This window comes from Ornithodoros turicata, chromosome 5 (genome assembly GCF_037126465.1).
Source record: "Ornithodoros turicata isolate Travis chromosome 5, ASM3712646v1, whole genome shotgun sequence".
In the NCBI taxonomy this organism is placed as follows: domain Eukaryota; kingdom Metazoa; phylum Arthropoda; class Arachnida; order Ixodida; family Argasidae; genus Ornithodoros; species Ornithodoros turicata.
The window spans coordinates 61897656-61911831 of NC_088205.1; the positions used below are offsets into that span (position 1 = coordinate 61897656).

Sequence of the window (14176 nt, forward strand, 5' to 3'; positions counted from 1 at the left end):
TACACGGCAATGAAAATGACTTTTATCAAAACGAGAAAATAACTGTACATGTCAGTGGCGCATCACATTGAGACTAGCAAGGAGTAGACAGATAGGCCTAGCACTGATAATATCGTCATGCTTCAACCTCTCTTCCGATATGCCATGGAGTCGGACAGAGGAAAATACTCCAGCCAACCTATCACCTTTGTTTCACACTCCGAAAAGTATAATAAATTAGTTTACTCTGAAAAACAGCTAACGATATTATGTCTGCTGTCACCTAGCACGGTTGCCACTACACTTTGTATTATCCTAGAGAACAGGACCCTGAGTGTAGCCACTTGTGAAACAGTTTGTATAAACCCTGATAGGGGTTGAAGCACTGCCATTCTCACACAGTATTCATATTCACTTCTCTGTCTCAGTGCTGTTAGCATTACAACACCAGAAGCGTAGAGTTCATAAGTGGTGGGTTTTTTAAACTTGCAGCTGTGCGGTCATTCCAGTGCACTGGCATGATGTTCGTTGATTGTCGTCCCCAATTTTCCCATATCCACATGTACATCATTGAAGACGTTCCCCCTGCTGCAGGTTTCAGATTCATATTTACTCGTATAAGTTGCACTTTTTTTTTAACCCAACAACATAGAGCGCGTGCATTAGTTATGTGAAGAAAACCGGCACCCACCCTATGGTGTGGCCATCGCCATGTGACACTGAGCCTACTGCTGTTTCCACTGCACAAAACATTTCTGTAAATCTGATTTGGAAACAGCAAAAAGTGGTCTCATCACATTTGTTTGGGCTTCCCAAACATTGGGACAAGACAGCTCTTTTCTATTTACAAAAAAGACTTCCAATACTTTCAGATAGCGGAAACAGCACTGGGCTTTGTATCCGAAAGGGACTACCTCGATGGTAACTAAGTTCAAAATATGTAAATATTTAACCTCTTTAAGTACAGATCCATCCTGGATACGTTTTGATCACTCCTCGTATGCAAAAAAATAAAAAAAGCATCACGTTTGGCCGCCAAAGCTGGGTTGTGTAAATTATGCGAGTAAATACAGTATTTCTGCTGAGGAGAGCACTGTCACATTCGAGGCATGGTGTATTAGTCCTGTACAATACTGTTGCACCACGAGGTCATTATGCCATGCTAACATTTCATAGTGGCTGCTTTTACAGCACTAATGAAAGCTGTTTGTCAGAGAGTTACAGAAGTTTATGTCAGGGTGTGAGAACTCTAATGCTTTTTTGACAACCAGCTTCAGTACGTATAGGCTTTGGTCACACATTCCTACAGCAGCATGTACAGATGCCAACATTTCAATTACTCCTCAACTCTACTGCTCCTGGCCAAACTACAATAGTCCATCTAAATCCCTTTTTCTTCCTGAATTTGCTACTTTTTGGGATGTTTTAAGGTTACACGTGGGATTCTACCTCACAACCATCTGCTTTTCACCCAACGTGGAGATATTAGGAGTAGGAGTCATATACCAACACTCCCCATTCACTCTGAAGACCTGTCAACTTCAGGTACACAGTACTGCAACAACTTTCCTCTACATTACCCGAGGAGTCAAGACTCGAAGGAGATTTACCGAAAATGACACACTAAGCGGTAGTGCTGTAAGTACATATTGGCAGGTGTATACAAAATGGCTAACCAATTCAGAATTCCCACCAAGTTATCTACTTTGCAGTTCATCTGTGTTTGACACGCATGCCAGGCACGACCTGTCTATCCAGTGAAGACCACCGAACACAATGAAATAAGCTTGCTGTCTTCGGGCGGTAGCCGGCCCAAGCACCACAAACTACAGAGACCTCGCTGCTTCCAGTGCTGCACAACACCCAATCATCCCGGCAACTATCACAAGGAGGTTACACAAAAAGTAACCATCCAAATGCCACCTCCAATTCGCACACTCTGCTGAAGTCATGTTGCGAGTTTACGAGTCCTAACACACTGGCACATGACTTTTCATATACACATAGAAGATCAGTTCCCGGAGAGGAGTCACGGTGCTTGCTCCTGTCTCATCTGCTGGCTTGCCACAACAAGTGGCTCTTTGCTGCTGCAGTCGGATTGTGTCTGCTGGGCTGGGGCATACAGTTCTCCATCAGAATCCTCCCATATGGGTAGAGATGCGAGCTCCCCATCTACGTGGATTCCACTGTTACCATCAGGGTCCAGCAGAACAACCTGACGCTGGAAGTCTTCCCTGCTTAGAGCAACGGGATGGCGTGAAGGAGACGTGGCAAACGGGTGGTGCAGTGGCACGTGAATAATTTCCACTTCAGCGTCGCCGTGCAGCGGGTGGTGGATTGGTCGATGCTGATGGTGTAGCACGTCCTCCATGTTGAGTACGCTTTCTTGGCTGCCTGTGTACTGAAGAAAGTGGGCAACGTTGAGTGCGCAGTAATCAACTTATTTCTGCAAACACTACTTGAAGTTTCTTCTGGTATTCCCAGCAGGAACATATTTGTAGTTACTACATGAGAGTTAAGTTTTACGAGCCCCAATTTAAAACCAGTCAGCAGAGCAAACAAAGTTGTGTCATGATTACTAGACGTTATGGAGGTTGGTTACGCCATTACTACAGAAACGAAAATGCTCCTAAGAAGTAACACTATGTTTCACTCTCTATTCGCTGCTCTTTCCCTGTGTCTACTATGATGTCAGGACGCAATGGTACAGCGTGTACAAAATGTTGCAGTGCATATGGTGAGCAACGACTACCAAAAAGACAAATATCCGGGCCTTTGAAATATGGCTGATGAGTACATGACGAGTCTGTTTAACTAGATTCTCGTTAAGATTCCAGGCATGTTTCAACTCTGCAAAGTTGATAATTTTGTTTCTGTAGTAATTGGGTAATTTAACTGTGTGGAGTCTACTCATAGTTGCATATTCTTGCAAGGCACAGCTGTTCCCGTTGGCCTTTCACTGAGCTGACAGACCGGTGTCCCTTAAAATCCTTGCCATCAGGCAGTCAGACACATAAGTATGCTATCATATGTGATGCTATGCTTGTCCCTAATGAGACGTTAAGAGCTTCGTAAAATTTCTACCCGGTGGAGCCGAGTATGGCTCTTTGCACTGTGGCACATCACCAACAGTACGTGGAGCATTTATTTTGCTGAATTTTACCCTAAGGTACACTCGATTGGACAAGTTCTTAAAGTCTTATATTCGAGATTTTTTTCGAGGTACATTTTTATGACATGAACATGTACTAGATACTGCAAAAAGCATTTATGTACCACACTAAATAGGATTTGTAGATACGTATATTCTGCTTTGCAGCCCCTATCAGAAGTAGATCAAAGAAATTTCTTCCAGCAATTTTCCACACACACCCTTTTCAGATACAGGAAGGATGATATTAGGTCCATAGGATGGTAAGTTTCGTATAATACATCATTAAACATAAAAAGAAAAAAGAACACTTACCACCAGGCCATAATGTTTCAGAATATCCATTTTGCACATTGGGCAAGATCTCTGTTCTAGCAGCCACGGGTCAACGCATGACTTGTGGAATATGTGCCTGCAAAGAGAAGGGCACCAGAGTCTAAATCAAATGAAGTTCTTCCAAGGCTCAAACGTTGTGTGGAGCAGACCCAGATAATTTTTTGCAGACTGGCATTTCCAAGGGAATTCTCTCAACATTCAATGTATCAACTGTTTACTTGGTTCGTTATGATGGGGTACACTCTCTGAAATATTCTTAAGCAGTATTGGAGGGGTTTCAACTGCAAAGCTAATAACAGACACAGAGCTAAAATTATGCATATTGCTTGACTTTTCAAAAGCCTTTGACCTGGTGAGGTATTTTCTCCTTTATGCAAGCTGAAACATTACAATATGACACATAAACATTGCTTCGCGCATTATGTCCCACATAAACATTGCTTGAACCCTGTAAACTTGAAGCACAGCACCCGCGGTCTGCCATTACCCTATTTGTGATGCTAGTAAATGGATAATACCTTCTTTTTGAACATCATACAATACACAATCCTTGACACTAACTCTTTCATGCTTGCTCAATGAGCTGCTTGGGGTTTGGAAAAATCTGGACTTCAATCTATATGCAATTGAAAGCTCATTTTCTGGGCAACACGGTAGCTCTTTAATTATAACAACTGCAATTCTGTGACAACTGTGATAAATGCTAATTCTGTTCCGTACTACTTTATAAGACAACATTTGTGTATGCTGTCTATGTGGCTGCTGCTTTGCTTCCAGGTGTTCCGACTTTTGTCGAGCATCTCCGCTACTTGTTGCCGGACGCTCGGCATTCATCCATATCAACGTGAACTAAATAAAATAAATAGATAGAGCAAAGGAGACACGTTTTGTTAAAGGAGCAGTGAAATGTCTTTGAGAAGCATGGAAGGACTAGAAAAACAATACGCCGGGAGGAGTAGAAATTCGGATTACATGCCCTTGGATATAGTGTACAATCCTGATGCGCAAGAGAGCTCTTAATCTCGCGGGTCAAAAAGCTGCTTCCCTCGGCTCCCAGTCTCCAACGTCATATCTTTTTTTTTTAGTTCCGTGTTAGCGCTGCGAAGCAACTCTGGCTATGAGCAGCGTACAGGCGTGGATAGATGGAGAGAGGACAGCAGGAAGGAGTGGGAGACAGGGGGTGACATCATATCTGCTGCTCAATTGCAAGGCACCTTCTTTTAAATGCGATAGAACTTCTCTAAAGGGGCCGTCGCATCTGGAAACCCATCTATGAAACCGATACCACTCTGTTTGGCATCGCCCGACAATCTACCCGACTAATTTTTTCATCCGAAAAGTACTGAGATATTAAACAAACGAATTTTAAAGATCAGCGCTGCTTCTGTGGCCGCAGAAGCCCCGGCGGCGTGATGTCACTCCCTAAGCGGAGGAGTGAGAGTTCGGCGCTCAGAGGCGGAAGGTGCCGACCAGACTCCCTGTACGCCCGCAGCATTCATTTTCTCAAAGTCGCGCCCTCACTGGTTCTTAGGGAGTGACGTTTTCTCGTTTTTACAGAGAGGGAATTCCGGGATACTCTCAACATCTGTCGTCTGCTCTTGTCATGTGTTCCATCGAATAACAGTCAAACTACGCCACTTTTTCAATACCGTGGTCGGTAGTCCACGAGGAATGAAATGACACTCCAGTTTCGAAATTGACTGAAACGGATGCCACCGTCCCTAACGCACTTCTGTAGCCTCGGTGAAGCTGCGTCGCGTCAGTTTGAGGGAGAGGGGCCTCTTACGACGCTGCCCCTCCCCTCGTACATCGCCACCTCGGCGGAGAAGAAACCGGAGGGCGCGCTCGCTCAGTGTAACGCAGTGTCTGCCCAGCACGTCTCGCGTGATGTCGTCCATGACACGGACGCTGCTGAGTTACAGCGTAGATGGTGCGCTGCGGACCATTCGCGTGCTGCAGGAGATGCAGACGCGGTGGCCGAAAAATAAGGAACGTAAGCGGTGTTAAACAATGCCGCCATTAAACTAGGCCAGATGTTCAGAAATGCGCACCATTGGGGCGCGAATTCCATTGGGGGAGAAAATTTTTGCCTCGCGCTGGGTGGGCTTTCGTGCATGCTCCCGGCGGGGTCGCACGGGTTTGCTTTGTCAATAGAATGCTAGCATTCAACGTACGATGCGCGCTCTGTGCACAGCGCGTGACCCGCGTAGCTTTCTCGGGGTTTCCTTTGGCCACGCGGGGTTCAGCAAACTGCTTCGAAATTGTACAATATAATTACACACAGCGTAACGCGCAGTGTTTAAACTGTTCAAGAGACGCACGTCTACCTGCTCGACAGACGAGCAAAAAGAAAAAAAAGCTCGAACATCACGGCCTCATTCGTCTCGCGCATGCTTCCATCTTCTCGGTCGTGTTCTGCTGAGGTAATTGCTGGATCAAAAAATATTGCTCCTTGGTGCAACTTTGGGGCAAGTTTGAAAATGGGGCAAACCAATGTAACAGGTTTAGCCCCTTACCGGGGCAAAACTTTGACCCAGCTCTGCCAATGGAATGCGCTAACAGAAAGTGAACGCGTATGCAGGCGACGTCCGTGTTTTTGCACGAGGCCCAGGACAACCTATGGTCGGATGTGCCGTTGCGCCGCACACAACTCATGTACGGTCACAGCGCAGGCAAAGGCCTTCGTCTGACGGATTTCGTACGCATTTGGCCATGTTTTCTTTTTATTTTTTTCAGTTGTATTCTGCACCGCCCGTCCCGCGTCTCGACCAGTGGTGGTGGTAGTGCCGAAAGAGCTCGCCTCGCCGTTGTCGGCCTCACAGAGGTGGGCAACGTCACGACTAACGCTCTGGGGGAATGTGCGTCCTGGGCCGACTTCTAAAGGAACTGTGACGGTCTGAAAGGGGGCAATTCTGACGATCGAAGGGATTCGAACCCGGGTACCTCCCAGTCTCGACGTGACATGGCCAACACGCTAACCACTCGGCCACACGAGCTGGTGTCTCGTCTGGTCGCTCTCGCTAGCAGACGATTCTCGGCAGCCAATAAAAACTGCTCCGCTGGCCTGACGTCACCACACGCAAGGAGTAGCAGAGCAAGGTCACCGCCGCTGCGCACATTCTTGTAAACTGATTTTCTCAGTAAATTCGCACTTCCCGAAGCAAATTTTTTGGGCGACAGTTCCTGAAAGTATTAAGTTCATACCGCGCAATAAAAAGCTATATGTTGCAAGTGCTTTCCATGCTAATTTAAAAAGCAAAGTCTGTTTTTGATTACGGTGTTCAGTCACTATACTTCACACTTTCACACAACAGATACAAGCGAAGCACATGTAGTGCGCACAGCAGACATATAGGGTTTATTCACTGATGTCACCTCGCCGCCATTAACTGTAAGTCCCGCATTCGTTCGCTGCCATATGCTTTTTGGATGACTATTAACGCCGAAAACATGGAAATTACTTGAATATGCTACAAATCACACAGCGCAATAACTTTGAAACACCGAATATACGGTGATAGTAGATGGGTAGAAATCCAGCGAACCGGTAGAGACGTCAGAAGGGAGTTGCTTCAGGACAGAAGCCGCCGATATTTCGAAATATCGGCGGCTTCTGTCCTGAGGCAACTCCCTTCCGAATATACGGTGAGTGCGATATGGGTAACGGCTTGGATGGGACCTACAACATGGCGGCCGATGGCAGCACATCTGCCTGCTAGCGACAGTGGCGGTCTCCTACGGATGACGTCATCTGAATAAACTCTATACATTCCCACATACATGAAGCAGGACATATTAAAAATGAGCCAAAATGGCGCATATACTTTAGTGGACGAAGTTCTTTTACAAACTATATACTGAATATGCGAAACCTGGAATGTTTCAAGATACTGGCTTCTGGCACAAGTGTTGCACAATTAGTGACAGCCAGTCAGAAACTCACTTGCACGGCAATAGGCGCACCACTTCTCCTAGCCTGAAAGGCTCGATGCAGACAGCGCAGCACTCGAGCTCGCCTTCGGCTTCCTGCAAAACGAAGTGCGAGAGGACAATGAAAAGAAAATCCTCTTGAAATGAAAGGATACAACTGGTTGGTTCCCATGCAATAGGGAAATCCCATCCAGTCAGAATGAGAAGAGTGTGCTCACCTTGTCTCCGGACTTGAGAGTCTTCACGGGAATCTTGTCAAGTGCTTTCTTGGCCGCACTGCACAGTCTTCTCTGAAATACAGTGACCCAACGGATTGAACGGGTTCACCAAGACATGCCTCTGTACCATGGCTCTAAGTGAACAGGCTAAGTGTACAGACCGTGAACTTACAAGCTGCCCATATCATACAGAGACGGTCGAAGGGGACCTTTGCCTCAAATGTTTAAGACACGTGTCATATTCTTTTGAATTCAGCCGCATTTCGTGGAATCATGATAATTACTCACTTGTAAGTTTGCTATTTGGAGCAGTCGGGTTTTGAACTGGTGACTTCTACTTGGGTCATCACCGACTGCCAAGACATCTAACACATCACTGATTTTTGCAAACTGTTTTCCTACGCTAACGAGAACACAAGCTCTTGAATTGGGGTTACGAGCAGACATATGTTTTCACCATAATTTTTTTTTTTGTGTTTACAATTTCACGGAACAATTTCTGAAATCTTCCAATAGAGCCAGAAGAGTGATCCTACTACAACAGGACAAGTCAGTAACCAAGTGACTGGAGCCCTTGTTTTAGTGAACTAATGGAACAGTAAGGATGGAAAACGAGGGGATGAGTTTGAACTGAAGGAACTTTAGTTGGAAATATACTTCCATAAGGTTGCCACTGACATGTTCTTTTTATTCATTACAAATTTTTAAATAAAGTTGTGAAAGCAGCATAGATTCCATTTTTTGCAGGCTTTTTGCAAAATTTTAACCTAATTAGTCGACTAATCTGCGCAAATAGTAAGTTCAAAACTCAAGCGAATAGCACGCATTTTGGAGTAGCTAGTCCTGACTGGGTGGGGGCTAACCTCTCCATATTTTTCTTTCGGTTTTGGATTGGACTGGATATGAATCACATATACAGCACATGCTATGCCGATATACAGCACATACAGGGTGTTTTTTCTATATGTATTCGTTACAAATTTTTTTATCAACGAGCTATGACAGCAGCATGGATACTGTTCTTGCAGGTATGCAACTGCTGGATGACTAATTACCTCAAATATCGAATTAGGAGCTTTCAAGCAAAACCATGATAAAAAAAAAGATCATCTTGCATATGGATCTCACTCATACTCTGTGAAACAAGGAGAAAAAAAATGTGACGGCTTACCGCTAGGAGATCCTTGGCGTGAATGTATCGGAAGCGCTGGACATAGTAGAAGACGAGCCAGGCGAGGGAGATGATCATGAGGATGATGAAAGAGATTGAGACAAAGAGGACCGAAGTTCGGTTGATGTTGGGGTAGGGAAATGGCCGGTGACTTCCTACGGATACGTGCATCAGAACGCGCGTCCCGTTGTCCACCAGTGTCGCGATCTCCTCGCCCTTTTCGCGGCTGATGAACACCGAGATGATCTGGAACACTGCACATAAGAGAGAGGGAGAGAGAGAGCTCGTGTTTTAGACAACCGCGACTCATCCAAGACACGTATAAGACACAGATCAAGAAATAGTCGTCGTGCTTCAAGGCTTGAATATCATGCAGCTACTGACACAGACAAAGCTTGTTGCCTCCGTCACCTATGTCTTCTACTTGGAACCACTAAATGCCGGTTTTGTCATTTATCGTAATGCGACATTTCACTGTTAATATTACGTCTTCTTGAAACGGCTAATCGCATTCTTCAGTGTCCAGATAGCCTGTGGCATGATGCTTATTGGATGGAATGCACACACGGTGAATATGTGACGCTCAACTCCACGTTATTATAATCTGAATGGTTACGGTTCTGATGGCTTTCAGTGTTTTTGATTAGCACATTACCCTTACCCAAGCAAGTGTGCCTCGGACAGCAGACTAATCGCTGCGGGAAGAATTCGAGTGCTCCCCAGTTTGCATTCGCGTAAAAAGGGTCCGGAACGTAACATGTGAGCTTTCGTTTTTAAAGGGAAGGTCGCATCCGTTCCAGTCGATTTCGAAGCTATAGTGCCATTTAATTGCTCGCTGACCAATGATCACGGTATCGATAATTCCACGCGAAATACTCGTGTAGTTTCACTGTTATTCGACGGAATACACGACAAGAGCAGACGCTGGATGTTGAGAGTACGCCGGAATTTCCTCTCTGGAAAAACGAGTAAACGTCATGGTGTAACCGGCCAATGATGGCACGCCTTTGAGAAAAGGAATGCCGCCGCCGTGCGGGCGTCTGGACAGCGCCTTTCCTCCTCTGCGCGCCACCCTCTCACCCCTCCGCTTAGGGAGTGACGTCACGCCGCTCGAGCTTCTGCAGCAGCGGAGGCAGTGCCGAACTTTAACATACGTTAATTTAATATTTAAGCATTTCCGGATGAAAAAAAAAAAAGTCAAGTGGGCTGTTGGTTGATTCCGAACACAGTGGTAGCGTGATGGGTTTCCGGATGTGACCGTCCCTTCCCTTTAATGCAAAAAAGAAAAACTCATTTTTGTTTCTTTTTGCTTAGCTTTAAGGGCTGCCACCTGCCTGGATTTCGCGCGTATAGCTATCCGCAAGTTCTAGTTTTGTGTTCGGAAAAGGGAAGGCAACAGTATAGTAGCGATGGCAGCGTCGTAAAGACAAAAGCGGCAACCCTAGCGCGACGTAACGAGTCACGCGGCCACCTGCCAGGGGAACTGCTGACGTCACAAGGTACATTCCTTCCCTCATCCTCTTACATGTTCTTTGTAAGAGTGAGGATTTTTTTTAAAGGTGTGCGGAACAGAGGACTCGCGCGCGCGCGCGTGCCCTAGGTCACCTGCATTTCTGGTTCGGTAGCAGGAGCTCACTTTATTTTTATTTTTTTACAACACGCCGCAGCCAAAAAGGAAAACTACTTGGGGGCACCTACTGCTCCTCATTATCATTCTGCAACTGGGGCATTCGCATCGTACCGTTCTGCACTTCGCCATCAGCCCTCGATCCCGTTGGACCGCGCGCTACCGCTGCTACCGGTCCCTCCGCTCCTCTACACATACACTCTCACATCCATTGCAAACATACTCACTCTCGCTCTCGTGAATACGTGACACGCACATTACATATTCTAGGCGGGTGGAAGAGTTTCCTCGGAACGCTTAGCCTGCGTCGGTCACACGTTCTTGCACGTCTTATATAGACAAGTGAATTACCAGAGCGTGGTTTGGGTCAACAGACCTCCAGGTTATGCTATGCACTCAGCACGGCTTCCACTGCGCCACTCTGCTGATGAACGTCCTCCCAGGACATTTCAGAAGCTCACAGCTCATTGAATGTTTACATCTATAATACTGCAGAAAATAGTATACAATCACAGGCAACAAAAAAAAGTCTTCTACGTATGACGCAACTGGAGAATGGCAAGCGCAGAGGACCCAAAGGGGGACTTTTCGTTTCTGTCGTTTTTCTGTAACAGTTAGCATCACAGAAGGCAATGAAACGTAGAAGGCTCGTCAGCTGCCGTTCTTTAATCGAAGTCAATCATCCTGTCGCGTGGCTAATGAAGGCTTGCCTTTACCCCCCCCCCCCCTTCTCTTGGTGCATCGAGCCGCTACCCCTGAGCAGTCCCTGACCACACCTTCCCCAATCATCCCGTGTTTAGTCTAAGCTATGCTATCGCAAAACCTGCGTCAACTCGCTTCGGCCTGATGGGAGTCATTCTGTTCGTGCGCAAACCTCATATGTGGTGAATTCCATTGGAAAAGCAAATTTTACCTCACGATGTGCGAGGGTTTATGTGCCTACTCCTAGCGGTGTCGTGCGGCTTTGCGTGTCCGATGAAATGCCATCTGCCTTCAACAGGAGCAAAGCGTGTATCGCACAGTGCACGAATTCGCGGGATTGAATGAACCACGCTAGGTGCATGGCGACGCAGACACAGGATTCTTCGGAACTGCGACTAATATTGGCGCTACAGAAAACACAAATCCGGAAAAAGTCTCCAGCACTACCGCCCTCACTTAATTGTCGCTGCGCGCATGCTCGTTCTCTCCCGTTGCATTCTGCTCGTTTAGCCCCGTGTGAACCCACGTAAACTGGTGGCAAGAACATTTTGCTTCTTGGAGCAAATGTTTTGCGTCTCTTCGCCTAATGGAACGGCCCATGCTGACTTGGTTCTGCCAAACGGAACAAATTTTGCACATACCCAGAGCGGAACTTTTGCTTTCATTTGCCTCATTTTTCACGTTTCTTCGTTTTGGGGCTAATGTTTTGTCTCTCCTCTCCCAATGGAGCATTTCACTCCTGATCTGGTTCTGCCGTGGCTGACTGCGGCAAGCAGTTACATCATCACCACCACGACCACCACCAGCCGGCAGTCAACGTAACAAATTTTGCACCTTTACAGAGACACTGCTCTGTCAATGGAATTCGCCAACAAACAGGTAACGCTTGCTTCCACTCAGAAATGCCAACAACGTTATCGTATAACAAGATGCGGGGTCGACTGCGTGGGTACCGTGACGTCTTTCACAATTCTCCTGATCCGATATTCTCCTGATGAGAACATGGTATAGCACACCAGCTATAGCATGACGCTGCGTAGTCATTTATTCATGAGCTCCTACGCCGAGTTTTCAGGCTATATGCTCTTGCGCGCAGCAAATAACTTTGCATAAATAATGCTTCAACGGCGACGCTCCGCGAGGGGATCTTAATGGAAGCTTTCTTCATCTGGCCGTCTTGCGTGTCTTAGAGAGTGGTAGAAGTGACACGCAGTCGCTTAGTGGCTGTCCTTGTAGTGCGCACGTGAAGTGTTTGTAGCACGACCTACTGGATTACAACGACCGTGCCATAATCGGCGGCCCCTATGAGGAGCCCGTCCGCACGATCCGCTTGGGGCGCTACTCATCGGCCCGCGAAATCTACATCATGATATTGGACAATGAAAATTTGAATTTTGAACGCGCAGACGCGGACGTACGACTACTACCGTAGCAGACGACAGCAACAGCTCCTAAAAAAACGTGTAGAATGATGATGATAGTCAACCTTAGCAAGGAGCATATCGCGTGGGACATCTACCGCTTGCACAAAAATACTAGGAAAGCCGAAGTACGAAGTATTGCAGAAACTGAGGAAGCAATAACCGGGCCGATGAGTAGCGCTACCCTAGCCTCCAAATGCGGCGCTGGGAAGGGGTGCCTATGACGTGGTCGTTATATAATCTAGTAGGTTGTGGTTTGTAGCATGCACGAAAAGGCGAAACCATTGTCCTGTGCGTTTGGAAGGCTGTATGAACAGCCCGAAATGAAATATCTCAACGGCTCCCATGACACAAGGAAGGTCTCTATAGGCCGAGAGTGGCGCACTGAGCTTTGACACTATAACTTCGTGACAACACGCCGTCTGCAACCGTGAGATCTGCCAGATCTGCTCTTATGCCAGAAAAGTCTGCATTGTATGGTGTTACAATTGTTTCTTCGGTATCATCGATGTACGCGGCTGCCTTCGGTGTACAGGACACTTAGATGTTGGCGAAAGGAGAGATAAGAGGGGTACCTCACCGTCCTTCCCAGCGCGTATTCGAAAATCAGAAACATATAAGCAACCAACAACCTGACTGAAGCCGTAACAAGGTAAATGTTTACCTTGGGCTACATTTACCTTGGTTATACACGCTAAGAGAAAGGGGAGCAGATTGGGGAGTAATTAGAGCTTCTAGTCCTCTCGATTGCAATTACTCCCCATTTTAGTCACCTGACTCTCAAATTCACTCCCTATCACTGCAAATAGTCCCTAAACTTCCATGCATTTGATGATTCCGAAAGGAACTAGTGGTTGTGGCCAATATGCATCTAGTCCCCCAAAAGAACTAAGATTACTCCTATTTTTTCTTCGAGTGTGTAAGACCACGTTCCCCATTTGTCTACGAGTAGTTACCAGCGGCGTTTACTCCAACGTAAACGCCGACGTGACGATGCCCACTTGAGTGCGGCCAACAACGGCGAGATACTTCGACCCCCCCCCCCCCCTCGAACGTATCTTTTCCTGCGCGTGTCTTAGCTGAGGTATACTACTGAGGTATATAAGAATAAAGGGGAGGACCGTGTACGATGTGCTCGGTGAAACGTTATGCGATATCTGTTTACAGGGTATATATGCAGGGAACGTTAGCTCGTCTTCCATTACGGATCTCTTTCTGATCGAGGCTCCGAATCCAAAGACAACCCAATGTCCATAACAATAACTATCGTATCTCTTTTTACCAGCAGCATGGCTGAGTGGATAAAAAGCATCGGAGGTCGTAGTAAAAATTGCGAGGTGGTTGGTTCGAATCCTACCACCAGCTGTCCTGTCTGAGTTTTTCACGATGAAAAGTAACTGTTCTGAGGCTGGAACACACAAAACACAACACGAGCCTCACTCACAACGCACTCGACCGGCAATCGGGAGATGCGTCGTTCGAATCCCGTCGCTGTCTGGCTTTTTTCCACAACTGCCATATTTCAATTGAGGTTTTCCCTAGACTTTCAAGACGGATGTCGGCATAGTTCCCCTTGAAGTCGACCCAGGACGTACACTAACTCCCCCGCTCCCCACTCCTTTCTGCTGTCCTCTCTCCATC

General features: G+C 46.6%; 1 protein-coding gene across 1 annotated transcript in view; it reads right to left on the reverse strand.

Annotated features, from left to right (window-relative positions):
• LOC135394562 (RING finger protein 150-like) overlaps positions 1 to 14176 on the reverse strand; it is an 85341-nt gene continuing 71165 nt past the window's right edge. Inside the window, exons 2-6 of the mRNA XM_064625361.1 lie at positions 8786 to 9039; positions 7615 to 7686; positions 7410 to 7492; positions 3446 to 3542; positions 1 to 2380 (exon numbers count right to left, since the gene is read on the reverse strand). Of these exons, the coding sequence (XP_064481431.1) occupies positions 2009 to 2380; positions 3446 to 3542; positions 7410 to 7492; positions 7615 to 7686; positions 8786 to 9039 (878 nt within the window). The 3' untranslated portion in view covers positions 1 to 2008. The remainder of the gene's footprint in view (positions 2381 to 3445; positions 3543 to 7409; positions 7493 to 7614; positions 7687 to 8785; positions 9040 to 14176) is intronic.